The following is a 25,882-nucleotide window of genomic DNA, read 5'->3' on the forward strand; positions in this document are numbered from 1 at the left end:
GATGCAGGATAATGGGGTGTCTCCTTTGCCTTCTAGAAATACCCCTAAAGTTCATTGTCTGTACCATAGACTGAATAACTCCCCCAATGGCTTTTTTCTCCTGTTGACTTCACATTTCTTCATTAAAATTTGACTTCATATGTAAATGGGCATCCATTGTGTTAGCTTACGATGCTTGATTTACATCCTGACAGATAAACATTTCATATTTCCTGTCTGAAGGAAAACATGGTTTTCACCTTCGCTGTGTTTAATACCTTGTTACGGACTTTAAAAACATATTTTACATGTACACACACACATAACTCCTTACATAGTAGCTTTACATATATTTCACAACGATATTAATGATCACTGTGACACCGGCTTTCCTTTGAGACCTCACACGACATTCTTTGGCGAATCAGAATGTGCCTACCAGAATCAGGTTAGTGCTGTAACCCCCCCCCCCTTCCCAGCAGGCATTAAAGGCAAGCCTTTCAGTACACATTTCTGAACAGAAGTTGTTTTATCTTCATGCTACAGAATTTTCAGTCTTGCTGCAGTGTGATCTGGTGGCTGCATTGATTGCAGATATTCAATTCCTAAAGGAAGAAGACCTTTCCGAGAAGGTTTACAGAAATGTGTAGATCCATCAGTTGCTTGTCGAGGGGTTTGTGCAGCTATGTTGTTCCACTCACTTGTGATTGATTTTTCAATTTAGGGACCTGATCCTGCTCCCACTGAAGTCAGGCCTAAAGTGTTAACTGGAAGCCTATGGAAATCTATAGCAATGATGTCCAGGCTGTAGCCTGGCCATCACTTGAGGCCTTCAGGGGCAACTGTGTAATGAAAAAAAATGTGTATTTAATTATGAACTGAGGCTGTGTTCTCTAAACCATGCCCTGAGATTGTAAATCTGTGTCTGACTTACTCTGTTGCTATGAAGGGGAAGTATGGTGCACTGCTTCTCCTCAGTCCCAGGAGCAGCTCTAGAGTGAGCTTCAGCTGGGAGCACACCTAGCAGCTTCTGTCCTTGCTATCCACATCCCCTTCTGTGGCCACCTGATGAATCACATAGGAAGGAGGAGAGAATAGCCTTGGCTGCTCCATTTCCTGCTTCCCTTCCAGGCTGTGGGAGTCCCAAGGAGAGCAAGATACATCTGGCTCTGCCTGAGCCTAGGGAAGCAATGAGCTAAGAATATCTTTCCTCCCCTACAGACGTATCAGGCAGCCTGGATGAGAGGAAAAGCTGAGAACTCCCCATCAGTTATGATTCCCTGATTCTCTGCTCCAGCACAAGTTAAAGCAGTACTGGTTGGATGTGGTACAAAGGGCAGAAAATCTGCCGCTGAGTATTGACTGTGGCCCCTTTCCCTTTTTGAAATAATATGTTTGACTCTCAAACTGAAAGGATTGGACATCATGACACGGTTCTGGTGGTTTAACATGTCCTTTCCCAAAAAATTAATTGGCTGGCTGTGGTTGAAGACAAAAACTGACTGTGATATTATTTTCTTATTTGTGTTAGCCCCAACTCTTACCTTTACCACCCACCCCGAATAGCTGAGATAGGTGTTGGGGAACTCCAGGTGATTTGGAGACACAAGTGGAAACCCGAAGGAGCTGCTGTGCACAGCAGTCCTGCTCTCCTCTCACCTGTGGTGGACTGGGCAGGATTTGAGTTTTAAGACCAACACCTCCTCTCATTGAAGTCAATGGCAAAACTTCTACTGTCTCCAGTGGGACCGGGATTTGCCCCTTAGGACAGATGTTGAATTCTTTGTCAGTCAGGAGTTCAGAATTCTTGAAAATCTGAGAGATAGTTTCCTTTTATTCTTTTTGAGGGAGATGGGAGAATTAAATCACACTATTATCCCATTTTCTGATCCCATGACTAACAGCATTTTGTTTTAGTACATCAGAAGCAGGAAGTCTTCCAAACAATCACTGGGGCCACTGGACAGTCGAGATGCTAAAGGAGCACTCAAGGAAGACAAGGCCATTGCAGAAAAGCTAAATGAATTCTTTGCATCAGTCTACACTGGAGAGGATGTGAGGGAGTTTCCCACACTTGAGCCATACTGTTTAGTGACACATCTGAGGAACTGTTCCAGACCAGTGGCGTAGCCAGCTTCTAAGAGGAGGGGGAGCAAACATAAAAAAGGCGCCCCCCCTTGTCTCCTCCTCCGGCCGCTCCACGCCACCCCCTGGCTCCTCCTCCGGCCGCACCGCCCCTCCCCCCCATGGCTCCTCCAGCCCTGCCGTGCCACCCCCGTGGCCCCCCCCGCTCCTCCGGCCGCGGCTGCCGGCCGCCATGCTGCGCCCCCCCGCTCCTCTGGCCGTGCCCACCACCCCCCCATGGCTGCCGCCGGCCGCGCTGCGGGCCACCAGCCTGCGCCCCCCCTCGCTCCTCCGGCCGCGGCTGCCGGCCACGCTGCGGAGGGGGGCAACTGAGAGGGGGAAAGCGGAGTAACACGCTGGGAGTCTGCAGAACTACTCTAGTTAGGGGGTGCCAGACGCTGCCCGGTGGGCGCTGTAACCCACCCCCGGGGATTCGCGCTCTTGAGCACATCCCGGCCCTGGAGCGGCCAGAACTAGAGCTGGCGGGGCACGCGCTCCCGTTTCCTTGGCCCGGCAGGCCAACCACCGCTACTGTGCGGCGGCCATTAGAGTCCAACCGCTCTTTTAATCGGTAATAAGTCACCAGGACCAGATGGTATTCACCCCAAAGTTCTGAAGGAACTCAAATATGAAATTGCAGAACTACTAACTGTGGTATGTAACCTATCACTTAAATCAGCCTCTTTACCAGATGACTGGAGGATAGTAATACAATGCCGATTTTTAAAAAAGGCTCCAAAGATGACACTGGCAATTACAGGCCAAAAAGCATAACTTCAGTAGCAGGCAAACTGGTTGAAACTATACTAAAGAACAGAATTACACTGGTGTACAATTTTTGAGAAGTCGTCTGCTTCAGAGATAAAATGTGCTATTTATTATGTATTTTGATGTGCTGAATTCAAATATGACAATTAAAACAACTGATTGGCTACTGTTTCTAAGATATTTAAGTTTTTACATTTTATGTCTATGTATATTGTGTAGATAGTAGAGTTTTAATCATAAATTGTAAACCTAGGTCTTTTCATGTGTTTATGGTTGCTTTACATGATAATATTTCACCTGTCCTGTTTATGTAACACTTTAAAAATCAGCAAAAGGGTTATATAAATAAAATTTATTATGAAACAAAAGGCAAAAAACTATTCTGTACATAGTTTAGTCCTATTCAGTGTCTACTCGGCGCTTCTTGGCTTGTCTCTTATATTCATTAAATGGAGCATCTCTGGTCATTGTCCAGCAATAGTCTGCAAGCATTGATGGGCTCCATTTGCCCTGATAGCGTTTCTCCATTGTTGCAATGTCCTGGTGAAATCACTCGCCGTGCTCGTCGCTCACTGCTCCGCAGTTCAGTGGAAAAAAATCTAGATGAGAGTGCAAAAAATGTATCTTTAGTGACATGTTGCAACCAAGGCTTTTGTATGCCTTGAGGAGGTTTTCCACCAACAACCTGTAGTTGTCTGCCTTGTTGTTTCCGAGAAAATTTATTGCCACTAACTGGAAGGCTTTCCATGCCGTCTTTTCCTTGCCACGCAGTGCATGGTCAAATACATCATCTCGAAGAAGTTCACGAATCTGAGGACCAACAAAAGACACCTTCCTTTATCTTAGCTTCACTTAAACTTGGAAATTTTCCACGGAGGTACTTGAAAGCTGCTTGTGTTTTGTCAATGGCCTTGACAAAGTTCTTCATCAGACCCAGCTTGATGTGTAAGGGTGGTAACAAAATCTTCCTTGATTCAACAAGTGGTGGATGCTGAACACTTTTCCTCCCAGGCTCCAATGACTGTCGGAGTGGCCAATCTTTCTTGATGTAGTGGGAATCTCTTGCACGACTATCCCATTCGCAGAGAAAACAGCAGTACTTTGTGTATCCAGTCTGCAGACCAAGCAAGAGAGCAACAACCTTCAAATCGCCACAAAGCTGCCACTGATGTTGGTCATAGTTTATGCACCTCAAAAGTTGTTTCATGTTGTCATAGATTTCCTTCATATGGACTGCATGACCAACTGGAATTGATGGCAAAACATTGCCATTATGCAGTAAAACAGCTTTAAGACTCGTCTTCGATGAATCAATGAATAGTCTCCACTCATCTGGATCGTGAACGATGTTGAGGAGTGCCATCACACCATCCATGTTGTTGCAGGCTACAAGATCACCTTCCATGAAGAAGAATGGGACAAGATCCTTTTGACGGTCACAGAACATGGAAACCCTAACATCACCTGCCAGGAGATTCCACTGCTGTAGTCTGGAGCCCAACAGCTCTGCCTTACTCTTGGGTAGTTCCAAATCCCTGACAAGGTCATTCAGTTCACCTTGTGTTATGAGGTGTGGTTCAGAGGAGGAGGATGGGAGAAAATGTGGGTCCTGTGACATTGATGGTTCAGGACCAGAAGTTTCATCCTCTTCCTCTTCCTTGTCTGACTCAAGTGAGAATGATTCTGGTGCATCAGGAACTGGCAGTCCTTCTCCGTGGGGTACTGGGCGTGTAGCTGATGGAATGTTTGGATAATGCACAGTCCACTTTTTCTTCTTTGACACACCTTTCCCAACTGGAGGCACCATGCAGAAGTAACAATTGCTGGTATGATCTGTTGGCTCTCTCCAAATCATTGGCACTGCAAAAGGCATAGATTTCCTTTTCCTGTTCAACCACTGGCGAAGATTTGTTGCACAAGTGTTGCAGCATATGTGTGGGGCCCACCTCTTGTCCTGATCTCCAATTTTGCAGCCAAAATAAAGGTGATAGGCTTTCTTAACCATAGTGGTTCTACTGCGCTTTTGTGATGCAAAAGTCACTTCTCCACAAACATAGCAGAAGTTATCTGCAATGTTCACACAAGTACGAGGCATCTCTGCTCACTTTGGCTAAACAGAAATGTGTCCCTTTGCAAAATCAAACACTGACAAATAAGAGAGCATGACACTGTATGATTTCTAGAGCTGATATAGGGCAATTTGTTCAGCAGAGTGATGTAAGCTTCGTTATGATTGCATCATCCATGACTTCTAGGAATAACATGATGCAATTCATATCATGTATGACGCAATACCAGCTTCAGATTGCATCATTCATTGTTTTGCCTAAAAAGCAAGTACTGTCCAAACCCAGTCATAGATTTATTCATAGATCCAGTCAAAGATGTATTTTAGTCATTTCTGGTTTAAATTGAGATCCCTTCCCTTTATAACTCACTTATCCTCCGCCATTCCCAAGTCAAGGGTCGTATATACTGACCCAATAGAATATCTTGAAAACTAGAGCCAATCAACAATTTTAAGTATCATTTTCGTTCTCAGTGACCCAGAATTAGTAAAGTTTGACTACATTTATTTCAGAAGCATTTTGGCTGTAGAGCAGTGTTATCAGACACATAAATGAACACAATTTTCTGGGAAAGAATCATTCTTCATCAATCTTTTAGTATTTTCTGAGGGGTTCAACAAACATGTGGACAAGATCAACAAACAAATGGCTCTAGTGTACTTGGACTTTCAGAAAGTCTTTGACAAGGTCCCTCACCAAAGGCTCTTAAGCAAAGTAAGCAGTTAGGGGTTAAAAGGAAAGATCCCTCATGTATCAGTAACTGGTTAAAAAATAGGAAACAGAGGTGGGAATAAATGGTCAGTTTTCACAGTGGAGAGAGATAAACAACAGGGTCCCTCAAGGATCTGTACTGGGACCAGTGCTGTTCAACATGTTCATAAATGATCTGGAAAATGGAGTAAACAGTGAGGTTGCAAAATTTGCAGATGATACAAATTACTCAAGATAGTTAAATCCAAAGCTGACTGCAAAGACTTACAAAGAGATCTCACAAAATTGGGTGACTGGGCAACAAAATGGCAGATGAAATTCAATGTTTGATAAATGCAAAGTAACGCCCATTGGAAAACATAATCCCTACTATACATACAAAATGATGGGACCTAAATTAGCTGTTACCACTCAACAAAGAGATCTTAGAGTCATCATGGATTTCTCTGAAAACATCTGCTCAATGTGCAGCAGCAGTCAAAGTAGCTAATGGAATGTTAGGAACCATTAGGAAAGGGATAAACAATGAGACAGAAAATATCATAATGCTACTATATACATCCATTGAACTCCCTCACCTTGAATTCTGTGTGCAGTTCTGGCCGCCCCATCTCAAAAAAGATATATTAGAATTGAAAAAAGTACAGAGAAGGGCAACAAAAGTGATTAGGGGTATGGAACAGCTTCCATATGAGAAGAGGTTCATCTTAGAAAAAGATGACTAAGAGCGAATATGATAGAAGTCTATAAAATCTTGAACAGGTTGGAGCAATTGAATAAGTATTATTTACCCCTTCACATAACACAAGAACGAGTGGTCACCTAATGAAATTAGTAGGCAGCAGGTTTAAAACAAACATAAGGATGTACTTCTTCTTCAAGTAGTGTCCCTGTGGGTGCTCCTCTTTAGGTGCACATGGGCCTCTCATGCCCTTGATTTTAAGGCCCGGCTTGACAAAGCCCTGGCTGAGATGATTTATTTGGGGTTGGTCCTGCTTTGAGCAGGGGGTGGACTAGATGACCTGAGGTCTCTTCCAACCCTAATCTATGATTCTATGATTACAGGAACCCATACTTTGACAAAGACCCTTGCCCAAGTCAGAGATGATGGAATCAGTCCTGGTACCACCCCCTCCCCAGATGTGCCTCCGCAGTGGCCATACTAGGATCCTTGGGCAGCATATTGGCAGCAATTTGCCAGATCTTCAGCTCCACTGCACCATGAAAGTAGAGTCACATAGTCTCCTCCACCAAACCCCCAACATAAGGAGGCCTTTGAAGAACAGGAGGCTAGGGCAGACAAGGAGTCTATCCCTCAAACCCCTATTTTGTCTTCATCTCTGGATGAGGTAGTCATTCCTCCACCTCCATCGATGGCTGATGATTTTTATCAGTTCCAGGACCTTGTGAAGAGGGTGGTGGACTCCACCCAGTTGCCTCTTGAGGAGGTTAAAACTCATATCACGATCTCCTGCACATTGTGCAATCTCCTGCACATTGTGCAATCGTCACCCACCCAGATTGCACTACCCATTAGTGAAGTGCTACTGGGTCCAGCAAAGACTGTGTGGCAAACTCCTGCCATCCTACCGCCAATTTGTAAAAGGGCAGATAAGAAATGTTATGTTCCTCCCAGGAACTCAGAATTTTGTTTTTCCACCCCTCCATTCATGGTTGTCCCTAACGACAGACAGACAAATAGAGGGGAACAACAATAAGTGATGTATATACAAGTCAACTTGATTCACTGTAAACAGAATGGCAGAAATGGGTATTTAAGGGTATGTCTACACTGCAATAAAAAAAAACATGAGCCCGAGTCAGCTGACCTGAGTCAGCTGACCTGGGCCAGCCAGGGCTGTGGGTCTCTTATTGCAATGTAGATGTAACCCGAGAGGAACAAATGTGGACAAGGAAGGGGTCTTACAGACAGGTTCATAGAGGTTGTACCAAGCTGAGGCGACTGTGTGGCTTGCAGGCAATTGTGTGAGAGGCTGACAGGTAGGATCAGTGTCAAAGTGAGGGGGGCAGAGGAATTGAATAATTCAATTGTCATTGAGGGTCCTGTGGCACCTTTAAGACTAACAGAAGTATTGGAGCATAAGCTTTCGTGGGTGAATGCCCACGCGTCTGACGAGGTGCGAGATGCGTCTGATGAAGTGGGCATTCACCCACGAAAGCTTATGCTCCAATACTTCTGTTAGTCTTAAAGGTGCCACAGGACCCTCTGTTGCTTTTTACAGATTCAGACTAACACGGCTACCCCTCTGATTCTCAATTGTCGTTGCACATTTTATTTATTCACAATGAACAAATAAAGAGCACAATCACAAGCAAAAGCATTTAGTTTGAGATTCTTGGGAACATACAGAGAATTCACCTTAATTTAAATGATAAGGTTGATGACTTAATCATAACCAATGTCATGGGCAGTGGGTGGGCCCTTCATTCAGAGAGGCTAGCCCCCCAGCCCTACCCCTTTCGCAGGAGGCCCCGTCGCCCCCCCGCAGCCAGAGCCCTGAATGCTCCTCCTCCTCCCCTCCCAGAGAAGCCTTGGGGCGGTCGGAACCCTGAGCCCCCCCGCCGCCGGAGGAGTCACGGGCCGGCCCCAGCCACACCAGCCGGTCAGCCCAAGCCCCTCCCCCCCGCCACTGGAGGAGCTCCAGGTTGGCCCCAGCTGCACTGGCCTGAGCCGCCCCAGCCCCGGGCCACCCCGAGCCATGCCAGCTGCCCTGAGACCCCAGCTGTGCCAGCGCGCCTCCCTTCCCTGACCCCCAGCCTCCCAGTGGAAGAACGCTGAGCTTTTTATATGCACCATGCAAGTTCCAAGGAGGCGGAGGAGGCAGTATCTGCTACTCAGCTTCCCATGTTCTTCAATAATCTTCCTGGAGTCCAGGGAGATTACTGATGAACCCAGGAAGCTGAATAGCAGATACCACCTCCTCAGCTGCCCCAGAACCTGAATAGCGCATAATAGTAAGTAAAAAGTAAAAACCCGCAATCTGGCATCCCATGGCAGCGGCTGCGAAGCCTTCCCTGGTCTATTATACCTGCTGCTTATGATAACCATTAATTAAATTGACAAGACTGTAAAATAATTATATTTAAATTTCTATTTCATTTGTTCTCAGACTGTTCTGTATGTTAAGAATACTTCACCAAGGCAAAATTCAACACTGAAGGCAAAAGACACAGCATAAAATCTCAAAAGCACAAATATTAGGAAATGTATATGAGTCCTCATCCTGCAATGCTTGCACTAGGCCCTACTTGTGTGAGTAGTCCAGCTGAGGTCACTGGGAATATTCAGGGCCACCCGGGGGGGGGGGGCAAGTGGGGCAATTTGCCCCGAGCCCCACAGGGACCCCCACGAGAATATAGTATTCTATAGTATTGCAACTTTTTTTTATGGAAAGGGCCCCCAAAATTGCTTTGCCCCAGGCCCCCTGAATCCTCTGGGCAGCCCTGGGAATATTCACGTAAGTAAGGAATACTAGTATGTGCAAGGATGGCAGGACTGAAAGAGCAAACCCAAGGCAAAGTAACAAGGTAATTAGGAGGGTATTTTGCCAGTACTTTTTGTTTGTTTACGTTACATTTCAGCCTTTGGGTATATAATAGGCTATAGAGATTTCCCCTCCTTAGATAAGCATCACACATCAAAACTGGCCATATGATGAAAGCATTTCTAATCTGAAAGCAGGAATGAGAGATCACAAATAGACTAGAACTGATTCTCAGACTGGAATTTGTTTACTTCCTGTTCTAGTGGGTGGCAAAGTATCCATAAAACCCATAAATTCTTTAGCACTCAGTATATTTTAGTCTCTGTTGCAGTAAAAGATTTACCACTAATCTGTCTCTCCAGAAATAGTGTGGAGGATTTAACATCCAACAACTGATGAATGAATTCAGGAATGCCTACCTAAAACCAGTGCTAATAAGGGACAAGTTGTTGCTAACTATGGTTGCACTGTGATATGGCCACCTATAAACAAATCAAATAATGAGAGACCAAGGAGAACTCCAGGTGCTACAGGAAGTTGCACTAGCAGTTGAAAATGTGGCTGTTTTCCCTCCAGAATCAGAATCAATACTGGGTTCAAAAAAGAACTAGATAAGTTCATGGAGGCTATTAGTCAGGATGGGCAGAGATGGTGTCCCTAGCCTCTGTTTGCCAGAAGCTAGAAATAGGCGACAGGGATGGATCACTTGATGATTACCTGTTCTGCGCATTCCCTCTGAAGCACCTGGCATTGGCCACTGTGAAAGACAGGATACTGGGCTAGGTGGACCATTGGTCCATAGATAGATCCAGTATGGCTGTTCTTATGTTCTTAATAATGATCCAATGCCTCTGCATGGTTTGAGGACTGTTTTTCTACTGAAGTGTAAAATGAAGGTCCTGACCACCAAGTGTAACTGAAAATCCTACAGTACTTATCACAAGCCCAAATTCCAGAGTCTATATTCTTTTTACACTCCATGCATATCTAAATTCACTCTCTACATCTACCTAAATTCCCCTGATGTTTCAGATACACACAATGTTCTTCTTCACTTCTTCCCAAAATTGTTGAGCAGTGGTGTTGCATAGTTAAATCAAATATGCCTGCATTTCAGTGGTGGGCCTGCTCTTCCATTTGTATGGGTCTGTGTATATACACACCAAGATCCTACTCTGATAGGTGCCATTGGATGCCGCAGAGATGTAAATAAATAAGAGGAGTGTGTGTGTCTGTCTGTATGTGTGCATGCGCGTGTGTGTATGTGGGTATTTTGCATAGAATACAAGATAATATGGAATAAAGGTTTATACGATTAAGTATGGAATGGGAACATCATTCACGAATACTGAGAGAACAAATGAGTTTTGTAGCTCCTCCCAAAGAAGTTCTGATAAAACCCTTACACCACACCTCACCATCACATATCCTATATATGTCACATTTATAGAAAAACCACATTTAGTTAAATATTTTTATAGCAACTATTTTTTGTATCCCTCCAACCTGTAGTGAGGTCTCCTAGTTACCATTAGTCTAAATGTACAAGGTTCAGAGGGGAGACATAAAAAAACTCTAAATATTACCTAAAATAGATTGTCTATTAATAGCACTGCCATGACTTTAAGTAAATTTATCTTGGAGCCTTCCAGGGCTAGACGTGAGTGCTGGGCCCCATTGGAATTCTGGAAATAACTCTGTCCAAACTATAATGCTTTTGTTGCTAATCCTGCAAGGATGTGAGATATTAGAAGGTATGAAAAACTTGTCATGGGGACAGGTGTGAATCTGGCCCATCCTGGGTCTCAGGTAGGAGACATTTTGGGAGGAAATTCCATATTTAAGTGGGAGAAGGCTGAAACATTTCTGTGGCCAATTGATGAAGTTTTTAAATGACAGCCATTTGAAGCTGCTCAGAGATCTGGAATGTTCAAATGAGTCCTGAAGGATTAGGTGGCAAAGGGCAAGAAAGATGGTCAGCGGTTTACATCACATGGCTCTACGTATGTGGATATATACCTGTGCGGATAGGCTGATTCACAGATTTATATCAATAGTGGGCTTAGCAATAAGCTTTGATTTGTGTATGTACTTCTAAAACATTTTGACATCCTTTGGAATGAAAGGGATGATACCAATGTAAAGTATCATTACCATTTAATTATTATAGGCCTGATCCAAATCCCAGTGAAGTCAATGAGATTATTTTCATTGACTTCTATAGGCTTTGGATCAGGCCCTGTTTGCCTATTTAATAATGTTGTCACCTACTTATTCTTTTCAAACAACCACCTACTCACTATGACATGAAGCTGATCCATCCCTTAATTATTTCTGTTTCTTCATAGGCAGGAATGGTGCTGAGATGTGGATACTTCTGGCTTGGTTTATTTCTGGTGCCCACTGCGTGCCTTGTTAAAGATGTGGCATGGAGAGCGTAAGTTTAAAGGATACAACAGTAATTATATTTGTTGTAGAAATCATTCTTCATCTATTGTTTATTCAGTTCCGTTTCTTTCAATCACACAACTACTAACACTTTATCTAAATGCTAAATTATAGTGACATTCATAAAAGAATATTTATAGAATCTAACTCAAAAGCTGTGTGAGTTCATCATCTGTAATAACACAAGCAATATAAGTGGATTAATAGCCAAGATATCCATGAAGTACTTTCCAAGGATACATGCTTCACTGTGGTCAATAAAATTCTTTCTTGTTGTGATTATTTGCATTGTATACTTCTAACAGGCCAATTGCTTCGGGCCCCAAAGGTGTCCTGTCTGCATTAAAGGGGACCAAAACTTTATTCATTTTGGCTAGGTATCCAGAAAGTGGAACGTAACAGTACGTAGGCAGAGAAACAGTGGCCCTCTGTATAGATAATTATTTTGTATTTTGTCTGGCCATTTCATTTTAAGTCTGTTTGTCTTGCAAACACCCACTGGCTTGTCAGCTACTTTGAGGCCTCTCCTTCTACAGTGAGGTTTCCTGGACATACTTGGGACAGAGGACAATAGTCCTGGGACTTGACTGTTGGAGAAAAGTCCTAATGACTCTTTCCCTCACACAAGAAAGATCAAGTGTAGCTGAGTTGGAAGCATTGAGGAAAGTAACAGACTCAAAGAACGTAGAGATGAAAGAGACTGATTTCATCATCTACTCCATCTCCTTGCAAAGCAGGATTGTTCTTTATTGTAGAATTACTGATGTTTTTGTCTAGTCTAGTTTTAAATGTCTCAAGCTATCAGGTTTCCACTTCTTCCCTTGGAAAATGTCATATTCCTGACTGTTAAGATCTGTTAGGCTTTTTTTCTTGATATTCAGCCTAAATTAAGTGATTCTCGTGGACTCAGAATTTAGGTAGTGTTTTGTATCACTATATTAGCAGCTCCTTTCTGTTTGAAGAAGCAGAATGATGATCTGAAGAAAGCATTACCATTATGTTCCTTATTAAAGGTACTGCCATGTTTCATTATGTTCTACAGAGGAAGGCCCAGGGTTCTTCCAGGCTTGGGGCTAGAATTGCAGATCCTCACTAGAGTGGAATAGGAGGATAGCAAGGTTAATATGTGATTTGTCATAAAGCCATAAGGTGAAAGCCTCATAACCTGTAATCTGTACACCCTGGATCAAGCTCCTGGTCAGCTGAGGAAATCTCCTTTTTAGGAGGAAGAGTAGAAGGTACAGAAGGAATCGAGAAAATACAGTAGAGAGTAAGACAACTTCCCCAACACGCACACACATCTCAAATGTCAGTATAAAAGGATAAATCAGGCTACATGTATAGATACTGTAAATGTGTTTTTCTGTGGGCTCGACAGTAATGCAAAATTAAATTGTTGTACTTGCCTACCAAAAATCAATAACAATTTTTTTTTAAATATTTCCTTTCTCTCCATTAAAGTTCATTGGATTAACTTTCATGAGCTGCATTACCATGCCTAGCGTTAATGTCAGTAATATAACATTTCCATTGGAGCCTGATATGATTTAATATGGGCATTGTACTGCAGTGTTTTTGTTGTATTCAATGAGACTTCTCTGTTGAAAATGGTAGAACAAGTCCAACAATTACTGAGGCCAAAATGTCCAACTTGAGTACCTAAAGTAAGGCATGTAAGTGGCCTGATTTTCACCTCTGAAAATCTGGTCAGTTAATTAGTGTGACTAAGGCCCCAATCCTGCACAGAGTTATGCATTGCTTAATTTTACCCACTTGGAAGTCAGTGGGACTACTCTCATGATTAAAGGTACGTATGTAACTGTTTGCAGGAACCGGTCTTAAATATGGATTTAGGTGTCTAACATTAGCCAGCTGAGTTTTGAAAATGTTTGTCTAGACAGTTAGCGCAGGTCAAACTTGTGTCCTCAAGTTGCCCTCTCTTCTTATCAGTGCTCAGGCTAAAGCATTGTAAAATCTTATAAAGGGCCAGTCATCAGAAACTATTAGTCATTAAATGTCTATTACTGACTTAGCCTGAATAATTCTTCTTTGTATATTTTTTAGTGAGATTTCAGCAACAGTGTCTTTTCACTAGTTCAGATCAGGAATGTAAATAGATTGTGAAGCTCACTAGACAAATATAGATTGATTTACTGGGTATTGGCCAACAGATTTTAAACAGGAGGCCCCTATCAATGTTAAGCAAGGAATCTGTTCTCCCAAACAAGATTTTTTTAGACGTTGCTGTAAAATTAACACCATTAACATTTAAACTAGGATAAATGAAATGACACAGCTATCAGCACTACCATATGTAAGGAGTAAAGGTCTGTTTCCTTTTCAAGAGGCTTGCCATGCAAAACTTGAGCTATGACCAAAGCCCCTGGAAATTAGAGGGACTAGACAGATTTTTTCTGCAGCAGGGACTACATGCTGCTGTCTATAATTCAGCAGAATCCATTGTCAGACATAAAATTCCAGAAGCTCTGGCTTTTCATGGTCATGGAGTTTACCCCTTTCAGTTCCTTTTGGACATGAAACATATGTCCACAGAAAGGGCATTCCTGTGACCCAAAAGACATATGCTAAATTTCAGTACGGAATGCTGCCAGAACAGAGAAAGTGCAGAGTACAGTTTACATCTGGTAGAATACTGAAAGGGACAAGAACAAGTATATTTCCAGACCCATGCAAATCTTTTTATTTCTAAACGGGGACACTATCCCATTCTAGAAATTTGTAATGTTGGCAAGTTTCAGCTAGTTTTATATTTCCTTTGTTATGTAGGCTACAGTTGTCAACATACCTCTTATCTCCCATGTTCCCTGCAGCTCTGTGCCTGAAACCTCTTTACTGAATCAAGAAAATGTGGAAAATTTTCCTTTCTTTTCAGAAAGAGGAGGAAGCTTACTATTAAGTTCTTGGCTCTAATATCACATTGTTAACTCTGGACCCAATTTCCTAATTTGAGCTTGGGGAAATATATAGGAGTTGTTTCTTTCTTATAAAAGTCCAAATTCTGCAACTCTTACTCCCTGGGGAATTCTGCACCAAAATATTAAAAATTCTATACCAAAAATTTAAAAACTCTGCATCCAATATTTTAAAATTCTACATATTTTATTTATCAAAATGACACAATATAATCCTGTCAGTTTCAATTATTTTGGTAATTTATTTCAAAATACCTGTCAGCAACTATGTCTGTAACAATACAGACAAAAAAAATCCAGGAAATTTTTTTGACATATAGATTCCTTACTAGGCATATTAATAGAGAACTTTGAGTAATTCATTTAAACTACAATACAGAAACATATTTCCTGTACCTCTCAGAAGCAGTAAAAAGGCTTGGCGGAGTCAAGGGTAACGGAGAAGTTGAGGGAAGGAGCCTGGGAGCAAACCTGGAGGGTTGTTGGGTGTGGGTGGGAGAAGTATGGAACAGGGAGGTTGGGGGGGGGAGGGATTGTTAGGGAGTTGGGGAGCCTACCCCATCCAGACATTGGCCGACCCCGTGCCTCTCCCATTCAGTCAGGCACATCTGGCCCCGTCCCTGTGTGTCCCTGCACTCCCTACCCCCTGTCTCCATGTGGCCCTGCAGCCCCCCTCCCATTCAGCCGCTGGCTCAATGCTGTCACCCCACTAGCTCCTGAGCCTGCACCCCAGTCTGTCCCCCCCACTAGCCCTTCTGAACCCCATTCTGTGACCTCCTCAGCAGCCCTGTGTGCCCCATTCTGGCCGTCCAGTGCCTCCTCACCAGGCCCTGCTGTGAGGAACGCAGTTTCTTTGGCCAGCTGCCCTCTCTTCTGGCACCTGGTGGGCAAAATGTGTAATTGCAGCATCTCTCCAGCAGAATCTATATTCTGAAGAGAAAAAAAATCTGCGGGGGAAATTAACTCTGTGCATGCACAGTGGTGCAGAATTCCCCCAGGAGTAAACTCTTCCAATAAGAAGCACTTACTAAGTTGAGTGGTCCACTGAAGTCACTGGGACTACTTGTGTGAGTAATTGCTACTCAGCACCAGTAAGGGTTGCAGAATCGGGCATATAAGGATACATGGGAATCCTTAGATGAAATAATTTGTTGCAGTGAATTGGGACAAGAGGACAAAAGTAATTAATATTGTTCTTGAACTATGTATCACTTAGTTGTGTTGTCAGAATTTCCAGGAGTCACCTATTAATTAATAAATCTTGAAATGCATAAAAGATCTAGGCCTTCTTAAAGCCAGATTGAGCCCATCTGCTCTGCACAATGGAGCAGATGAGGGGAGAACATAAAGAGCCTCTCCGCATCCTCCTTCCTTGCAGCCCTCTGCAGCAGCAGCTGGGCACAGATAAAATCCCTGGAGCACAGAAAATGCTCCATCTATGTGCCCCTTGGGCACAAAACACCTCAGAGGGAAGAAGGTGTGGCCACGGCAGAGCTGGCATGGAGTTCAGGAAGGGAATATGGAACACCTACCACCAGGGTGCATCTGCAGATACGCCTCCAAAATTCCTCCAGCTCTTCCCCTAGGGTAGCAAGGCTCTACACCACTCTGAACATGGGGGTGTGTCTAAAATGCTCAGTTAAACCCTGAATGCTTTTCTGTTCTACTCTCTTAACATTCTTGAAGAAAACCTGTTTTTCTACAGCACTTCTACTACCTGGTAACCAATAATATGGAACAGGGGATTTCATAGTAATGAGAAATGATCCCAGCGCTAGGATATTTTGTGAAGTACAAGGCACAGCTGGGACCTGTCCCTTTCTTTTCCTGTTTCAAAGGTTAATTTCTGCCATTCTGAAAAAAGCAGTCGGGCAAAGTGCCTCTCCCTGCTCCCACTGAAGTCCATGGGAAGTTTGCCGTTGAATTCAATGGGAGCAGGGTAAGGCCCTGAAGAATAAGAGTTTCATTTTGTAGCACCTATTCTTTAGACATACATGGATGGATTATCATTAGCCTGTTTTACAAATACTAAATTCCCACCATTACTGTCTGTTTTAATGAGGTCCTTACTCCAAGAAATTATCCAATAATACGACAACGACATGGCTTTGTATCAGTACTTTCTAGATACCCAGCCAGGATGCAGTACCCGCATAGTCCATCGTTTTGTATTACTTGAAAATAACTTCGATGCTGTCAGACTTTAAGGCAACAATATTTTGTCATATGGTGAAATTTCTCAATGCATTGCTTGCTTTTACTGTACTTCACTAATTGGACTCTCTGTTGCTAAGGCCCCATTATGTTTACATTCTGGATTCAGTATTCACTCTGGGGAGAGAAAAGAAAAGCATCTCTCTAATCTCTTATGATGAATGGAAACTTGAAAAGATGAACATGGAGTCTTCGAAGAGATTGGATAGTTTGTACTTTTCCAGATTTCTCTCTATATGAAAGTAAATCTGAAGGATTTGTAAAGTTCCAAATTTATACAGACTTTAAAACTCCTCAAGTCTACAGTACTCGATATTGTCTCTTTTAAACGCAGGAGATAAGTTCAAGGTCAATGTTTTAACATATTTAGTCAAATTAAGAGGAATGTGAAAGCAAAGTCAATTGGAAAGATTATAAGAGTTAATAGCCCAAAGCTTAAAGCAGGCTTTATCTCCTAAAAACTGTCTAAAGTTTCAGTTCTCAAAGAGGAGGATGAGTCTAATTATTAGTCTAAGTAGCCACAGTAACTTGAATCTAATTAATTTTTGTGCAGTTCTAAGTAATATAACATTCTTGAAACTATACAACTTTTAAAATGTTCCTGTTACTCTATTTTCATTGCCTATCAGTATATGTCCATGCTACCATTCAAGCTTTATCCCTCTCTTGATTTGGGTGTATTTATTTCTATTTTCAAGTATACTGCTAATGTATGTTGGTAGGACTGTATTCTTTAATACTATGTGAGTCTCCTTTTCCTTACAGCCTCTCATATTCCTCCTCTCTAACCCTTTGTTTTCTAGCTGCCTTTTCTTTTATGTTCGGGTGCATGTTTAGGCCCACATTTGCAAAAGTGGCCATTCACTATGGGTGCCTCCACTTTTGAGACTTGGGGCCTGATCCTGCACCATTTATGCTACTGAGAGCTATGGCTGCTTAGTCAAACCGTGGGTGCCTAAAATTGGGTATGCAAAATTAGAGGTCAGTTTTGAAAATGCTGTCCTTAAAAATAAGTAAATAAATAAATAACAGTACCTGTAGTATCAGCAAGGACTTTTTGTCCACAGTAGTGAGGGTTTTTAGCAGGCGGAATAATGAAAATCATGGAATTAATAATATGAATGTATCTTGGTTACCTTTTAATGATGTGTACATCAATCAGTACCTCCCCATAATGCAGACAGATTAAAACTATGTTTTGGATTATTGGGTGTAAATTACATCTCTCTGTCTGCCTAGGATGTCTTTGCCATCTCTGGAATTGGAACATACCATTTTAACACTGAGAGGCAAATACTTTATCTTTTCAAGTCTATACTGGTGTCTCAGGCAACTTGACTCCATTTTGTTTCAAGTGTATTTTGCTGTCATATATAAATCAATATTATCTCCTGGGATACTCTTTCTCCATTAAGTGACATAAAAGAGGAGGCTGAAACTGTCCATTGGAGAAAGATATTCCTGAATTTTTTTAATTACTTTGTGAGAGCTAGATTCTCCCCTCACTTACACAAGCATAATTCAGGAGTGATGCCAGTGAATGATGATATAAGTGAGACCTGAAACAAGGCCCAAGTCTCTTTACTCCAGAGACCCAAGCATGTATAAATTCTAGTTATGCCTGTGGTACAAAAATTGTTCTTTGCATGCCAAACCCAAGGAAATAGGACACAGCCAGTCCTGTTACTTTATTTCTGGAAGCTGACTGGAGAGGGAAGCATCTTTTAAGTCTAGCAAAATTGGAAATACTTATGACTGGTTCCCCCCGGGGTGCCACCTGGAACTGAGGTACCACTGAGCCCTCTGACCCCCCAGCCTGGGCTCCCTTTCACATTGTACTGCTGTGATAAGCTGCAAAGCCCTCCAGCCTCACTTTCACCAGCATTCACACAGGTATGGACACACCCAGCTGCAGTTACACGCAGGCTCTCTAACCACCAGCTTCCCAGCCTAGACCCCAGAGCAGTACCATCCTGTCCTGGTCAAATCTAGCCAGTATATGGGTTTAATACCCGGTCCGCCTCTCCCTCAATGTGAAGAGGACAATGCACACTTGTGGTAACCAAGCAGAGATTTCCCCAAGCACTCCAGTCAAAGCTCACTGGTTTGGATTAAAACATAAAATACGTTTATTAATTACAAAAGAGAGATTTTAAGTGATTATAAGGGATAGCAAACAGATCAAAGCAGATTACCTAGCAAATAAACAAAAAACGCAGACTAAGCTTAATATACTAAATAGATTGGATATGAATTAGCAGATTCTCAGCATAACTGATGGTACAGGCAGATTTATAGATTCTTAAGGCACAAGCTGCACAAGCTTGGGTTTCTCAGATCTTCATACATAGGCTAGAAATCCCTTTAGCCTGGGTCCAGCACTTCCCCCAATTCAGTCTTTGTTCCTCAGATGTTTCAGGAGTCCTCTAGTGTGGGGAGTGAAGCACCACAGATGATGTCACTCCCTGCCTTATATAGCTTTAGCATATGGCGGAAACCTTTTGTTTCAAAACTTGGTTCCCAGAGCAGTTTTGGAAAAATACTGATATCCCAAGATGGAGTCTAGAATCATGTGGCCTGGTCACATGTCCTTGTAGAGTCATAGCAGCCATTACTTACAAGCTGTTTGGAGTGTTCCAGGAAGGCTCACCAGGTGGTTGATAAACTTCTCCTAAGGCCTACTGTTCTTTCTAATGGCTCATTGCCCTGAATAGGCCCTTCCCAACCAGCTATCTAGACAGAAAGCATCTTGCCTAGTGGGTGTCACCCAGGTATAACTACATTTGAAATACAGATACATAGTCAATATTCATAACTTCAGATGCAAAAATGATACATGCATACAAATAGGATAATCATATTCAGCAAATCATAACTTTTCCAATGACATCTCACATGACTTATCTTGCGTAAAACATATCATAATTATGCTATAATCATATCATAATCATATCACTATGAAGAATACGGGGTGCAGTGTCACAATACTCATAAATGAAAATTAGAAGGTTTGAATGGCAATGATTATCTGAGACTGTAATCAGGTTTTCAGTGCACCGCAATGTGTGGCTCAAAGGACAAAATGGAATCATGCTTTACTTCAATGAATATTCAGTGAAACCCTGCTCTTTTGTTTGGATGACCGGGTCTTGAGCAGTCCCATGGCAGTGGTGTCAAGTCTCCGGAGTCCAGCAGCTCTGCACAGTTTTACACAGACAGAGTGTTCTGTTAAAGAAGATGAACTATACTGAGTTTATAGTCTTTCAGTTCTGCCCTTTTCATGTAACATTACCCAGATATTATGAATCTGGACTAATTGCCATGCTTGTACACTCTTGCATTGCCCTATTTCCCAAATCTTCCCAAATCAAAGGCTCTGTGCCTTTTTTGTCTGAGAAGGAAATTTGGTCTTTTACAGCCATGTGAACGTTTATGTGTTTTTTGTTTTTCTTTTTTTGTCTTTTCCTTGTGATACAGGGCCAAGCATACCTACCATAAAACTTTGCTGGAGCAGGTTCAGGAGCTGGAAACTAAATCCAAAGAACTGGGAAAAGCTATGCTTCGTGATAGTAATGGAAAGAGGTGGGGCAATTCCATCCTAATTTAAAGAACAGATATTTCTCCTCCTTCACCCCCACTCCCAAGTTTCTTTTTTCATTCATACCTAATTCTAGGTGGGATCCTAAGTATCCTCCTCAATTTTATCCACCCATTTCTTTTTTTAAATCCATCTTTTCCACTTCATTTCTCCTGTATTATTGCTGCATAAAGCCAAATTTGAGACTCCAACTCAAATCTCCTTCATGATGGCATGTACCACTACCACTTGGTCACCAGAGCAGATTAAACTAAGTTTGTTGTATATTGGATGGTACCAGGGGTTTTGATCAAATGTTCGGATAAGAAAAAAAGTTGGCTATGACTCCGGACACGAAAAATTTTAGGCCAGCATTACAAGGAGGAATGGAAAACAGAAAATAAGGTCTGCACTGGTACCTGGCCCAGTTTGTCTGACCTTGCAGCTTTTGTGCTCTCACTTTTCATCTGTAATTTACAGGGCTGTGAGTACAGACTTCTCAGCATGGTCACTTGTGCTTCTCCCTTCTAGCCACGCCATATGGACAGAACGTATTGCTGTTATTAAATGCTTCATTGTAAGGGAGCGTATATATTGTGTGGGAACTTTTGTCTGGTTTGAAAGAAGCTAAAGAAAATCATAGTGAGGCTTTTCCTTCAGACAGTTTCATTTACGTCTTTAGAAAGTGGCTCTGCCTCAGCAAATCGGAAAGCTCTCTGAGTTCAAAAAGGGTTTATAACTAATTCTTGTGTTCCTTAAACAATATGGTACCACATGACCTGCTAAGAAACTACATGATCATTAAACTGGATTTTAGCAAACCTTATAAACTAGCAAACTGAGTGGAATGGGGCTTTTAAAAAGATTTCATTCTTCCAGGGCAAGGTCATCCTTTGAGTCTTTGATGTCTATTCTAAGGTAAACTAATTGCCGTATTGTAGCTGCTGCTGAGGCAAGCTGGATAATAAATGTTCAGCTTAATTTCTCTACAGATAGTGCCTACCAAGTCACAAGTTGCCAAGAAGTGAATTTGCCACCATGACTAATACACTGAAAAGCTTTAGAGATTCCCTAGTATGAATTTTAATATGTTTGTATAATATGCCCTTAGTGCCCAGATCTCAGTCTCAGGGATCAAGATCGAAGGAAAAATAGTACAAAACAAAAAGAAAAAAAAAACAAAATATGTAGAGGTCATTTTAATTAACAGTGAGTCACTTTCTGTCTTACTGCTTTTGAGTACTACAAATGTATGGTTTTATTTATAAATTGCAGCCACATGCAATGGTGCTAGGGTGAACCTAGAATCATTTAAAATGAATAAGCAACTTTAGTGAGCAAAGTCAACAAAAGTAAAAGGCTCAAACCAAAATTTTGAAACTTGAGGGCCTAAAATTAGATGCTTAAATAAGAATGGCCTAAATTTTAGTGGTGCTGAGCAACCACCTGGGAGTCAGTGGGAGCTGAAAGTGCTCAGCACTGTTCAGAATCAGGCAAAAACTTGTTTAAAGATATATGCTTTGCACCGTGAACTAATAGTCAACAATCTCAAATCCTGTTGGACCAATGAAATGAATTGGGTCCAAAGGACTCCTCTGAGAACAAGCAGTCTTTAGCCCCCAGGCATTCAGTTCTGTGAAACTGTTAGAGAATCTGCTGTGAGGGGGTTCATGTATTTGTACAGAATATGCAATTGTATTTCAGTGTTATGTTGGTTTGTTTTTTACTGACAATATTAACTGTCTGTTATTGACACCACTAGAGGGGGGGGGAGAGTAAAACTGTTGTCTTTGCATAATGCCTCTCTGGGTTGTGGAACCAGGAGGAAATGCCATGAATAGTCATCAAGAAGCAGTTTATGTGCACATGTGTCTCCTAGAACTTGATCGGCTTCCCCGTTTATGTTTACACATTGTTGTGGCTTTTTGTAAATTTAACATCTGTGTTGTAATTCATTCAGATGTCGCATGTTTTCATAGCCTTTTATTTTATTGCATTCTCACTGCAAACACTTTAATCTGCATTCCTCCTCCATATAGATTCACTTCATTCTCGAAACGCTTGCATGGAGATGATGTAAGGAATCCTCCTGGCCCTCCTTCCCAACCCCAACCCCCCACCCCATGCATTTTTTTTCTCCCTCCTAATTGCTCCCAGATTTTCTGGGTGGTCCATCTGTGAAGTAGATAATGGTGGAGTGCCTCAGTCTGCTAGAGGTTGGTGTGTCATGCTTATGATGTGGCCTCCTGAGTGCTCCTTGGAATTATGTCTTTTATCTCCTTTGTTTGTCTGCTGGCTCTTTCACACCTGCTTGAAATCATGTGCTGTTCCTTTGGGAAAGGAGGGAGATGGGAAAGTGGCGTACTGGGAATTTCCTTGAGCTGCAGTCTCTCTCATTTGGCTATATGTTTTGGTTTTTTTAAATTTCCTGAGGGCTGCTGGGAATCAGGAGCGCTGTGATTTGTGCTCCTTTGCTTGCTCCTGCTGGGTGCCCCCACTGATGGCATGATATTTCTGTTTACCCTGGGACTACCTAGGAAGGGAAGTGAGTAACTAGAATCCACTTGTTTCTAGTGCGGTGGGTAAAGCTATATTAAAACTGCGCAGGACTGCCAGTTCTCTCTAAGTAAATGTTAGCACTCGTTGGAAGTGTTTCTGAAAACATAGCCACTAGATGTATGCTTTGTTCAGGCAGTGCTGGGAGATAAGCTGGCTGTCATCAGGATCTGCTTTCCTGTCCCATGTGGTGTACACTATTTTTGTATAGTGTCTTTCACAGAAAAGTATCACAAAATACTTCACACTCAATTAAAGATAAGAGAGGGACTTATGAACACTTATGCAAGTATGAGGTGCACATTCTGAATGTTACAAACTTTTCAGCTTAACGGCAAGTGATTCAATAACCGCATGAAGTCATGAATGCACATGGCATTATGGAATGGGGCACAAATTATCTTCTGGGTTGCAGTTGGGCTTGGTTTGGTTTTTAAAACCTGGGTAGGATGGCACCATGGACCACACTCTGGCCTTGGGTAGGTTCTCAGTGTCATCAGTGGGAGCCTTGCACACGTATCCAAAATCAGAATATCTATACGAAACAGACTTGTCATTGTAATGTTTGAGATGAATGAAAACTAAACAGCTCCCCTTCATTGATTACATTAAACTCATCTTAATCTTAACCCCATCTGACTAGTTTCTAGAACCTAAATCATTTTTATTCATGACCTAAATGCTAAGGGCAAAATTCTGCCCTTACTCACCAGTTTTGTGAACAGCAGGCGAGTTAAGGAAACAGCAGAGCCAGCCATATGTTCGGTTTAGTGAGCCATCCTGCCTGTGCAGGGAAGTAGAACAACACACTCCGCATCCTAAACCTTCACAATCCTCTGTACATGCAGTGGGAGTGGATGCTTTGCCATGCCCCCAAATCAGCAAGCTATCTGTGGAGGATCTGCAAGCTCATTAGCCACTCCCTAATTTGACACTCAAGAGACTGCTGGGCTGGAATCCAGTGCAGCTGCAATCTGAGTGAGCCTTGGTCCGGGAAGGAAATAGTCTCCCTGGCACACTCAGGTAACAAAAGGCAGGATTTAGCACTAAATTTACATGAGTTTGGAGAGGTGAGGGGGCAATTTACATGCCAAAGCAAACATGGACACCTGACCAAAGGAGCTATGTGAAATTTACATGAAGAAAACAAAATTTTCTACCGATCCACATACATAAGTGACTGAAAATAACTGGGGAGAAATTTTTGAATTAAAACTTTTTAATACCCAAATCATGGCTCAAAAAGAGCCAAATCTAGAGGGTCATATTTAGTTTGTTCTCTGTCTAACATCTCATTGAAATCAGTGCGAGTTTAGTCTGAATAAAGACTGATTAGGGACCAAAATGACTTTTAGCTTGAAAATCCATGTCCGTTTGTTATCACTGTGTCCAACCAATAGGCAGTGAATAAAGCAGTGCAATACTTTGCTTTGTGAAAGTGAATTTTGATATTCAAGAGGGTTTCTATGTCTCAGACTTGCACAGAGAACTTCCTTCAGGGTTTATTTATTGGGGGTTAGGAGATTTTTATTTTATACTGAATAATATTGATGCTTTAATAGTTTACTCGACCCTTTACAAGGCGCTGAAGGACTTGTCTGGGTTATAACTGCAAAGTGTCCAAATCATTTAGAAAAGGGAAAGAATTCCCCCAAATCATTTGGAACTGTGATGCAACATTACCCTTGCCCTATGTAAAATAACACGGGAATAGGCAAAATAGTTTTCTGAGCCAACCAGGCATAGGCCTGTTCTTTGAGTGTACTTCTATGCAGGATTTTTCATTACACTTTGACTCTTATGATTTAAACTCTCTTTAAAGTCACATTAAAAGACAGCTATTTTTATCATCAGGTAAGAAACCAACACTGTTTTTCAGTGCAGTTTAAAGAGCAGATCCTCACAGTCTCTGTAGTGTCTCTGTCCAACAAGCAGCTGCATTGTGATTAAGATTCTCTTTCATTTAAGTGCTTTTTGCTGAGTCCACCTTACTGTGTTGCTTTGGTAAAAGGAACTGCATGACTAGCCTTCCCTCCTTAGAGCAAGCTATCTTGTTCATCTTCTCTTCTGCTTTACTTAGTCCATGAATGCAGATGCCTATCTAGTCATTTCGATAGCTGTAGGACCCCATCAGTGCTCAGCCAGCTGACACAGGAACTTATGGAGGCTTGCTCACTCAATAGGCCCCTTGAGAGAAGAAAGAGTAGAGTCAAGGAAATCTGACTCAGCCCCCTTACGGTGTATTGTAGCCTAATGCTGTAAACCCCCCAGTCCTACAAAGGCAAAAATAGAATTGCTAAAACATATTTTAAAACAAGCCTCCGCGTAAATTAAGGGCCTGATCCTGCTGCCATTGAAGTCAATGGGAATTTTTCCATTAACATCAAGTTTTGAGCTCCTTATATTTCCGAGTACTAGCCTTTTGTCATTTTGTATTGATGCATTTCAATCAGCATACAATTGAGAGAGGGAGACCGTTTCAGTAAAGCACTTCAGATCAACAGGAACAACAGAATGGTCTTGATCTTATTAAACACAAATACACTTCTGTGTTGCAAGCTGGTAAATTACATTGTATACACTGTGCCAAATTCTGATCTTGTTTACATGTTGACTTCAGTGGATTTACTCAAGATTTATACAAGTCTGAGATCGGCATCTGGCCCGTCTTGTGCAGCTGAGCATAAAATTAGGTTGCAATTGAGAGGTATATTTTCTTTTTGAGGTTTAGGGCTTCTTAGCAAAATTTCCAGATGTTCTTCATACCATTTCAGGAAAGGAAAGGAAAGATTTCTCCATCAACGTACACAACAAAGTGACTGTCATTTATGGTTTTTTCTCCCAGTTTTTCTACTAAAAAGATATTAGACTCTTTTTACTAGCAAAATGCATATAAAATGAGATCAATGCTTCCTCTCTCTCTCTCTCTCATATATATATATATATATATAATTGTTTTATTTTGTGCTATCTCATTTTATCTGGATGTAGGTAAAG

The 25,882-nt window shown here is 41.9% G+C and overlaps 1 protein-coding gene across 1 annotated transcript in view; it reads left to right on the forward strand.

Moving 5' to 3' along the window:
* ATP8A2 (ATPase phospholipid transporting 8A2) overlaps nt 1-25,882 on the forward strand; it is a 549,272-nt gene that overhangs the window by 496,100 nt on the left and 27,290 nt on the right. Inside the window, exons 34-35 of the mRNA XM_065423317.1 lie at nt 11,506-11,594; nt 20,230-20,334. Of these exons, the coding sequence (XP_065279389.1) occupies nt 11,506-11,594; nt 20,230-20,334 (194 nt within the window). The remainder of the gene's footprint in view (nt 1-11,505; nt 11,595-20,229; nt 20,335-25,882) is intronic.

This window comes from Emys orbicularis, chromosome 1, assembly GCF_028017835.1.
Source record: "Emys orbicularis isolate rEmyOrb1 chromosome 1, rEmyOrb1.hap1, whole genome shotgun sequence".
In the NCBI taxonomy this organism is placed as follows: domain Eukaryota; kingdom Metazoa; phylum Chordata; order Testudines; family Emydidae; genus Emys; species Emys orbicularis.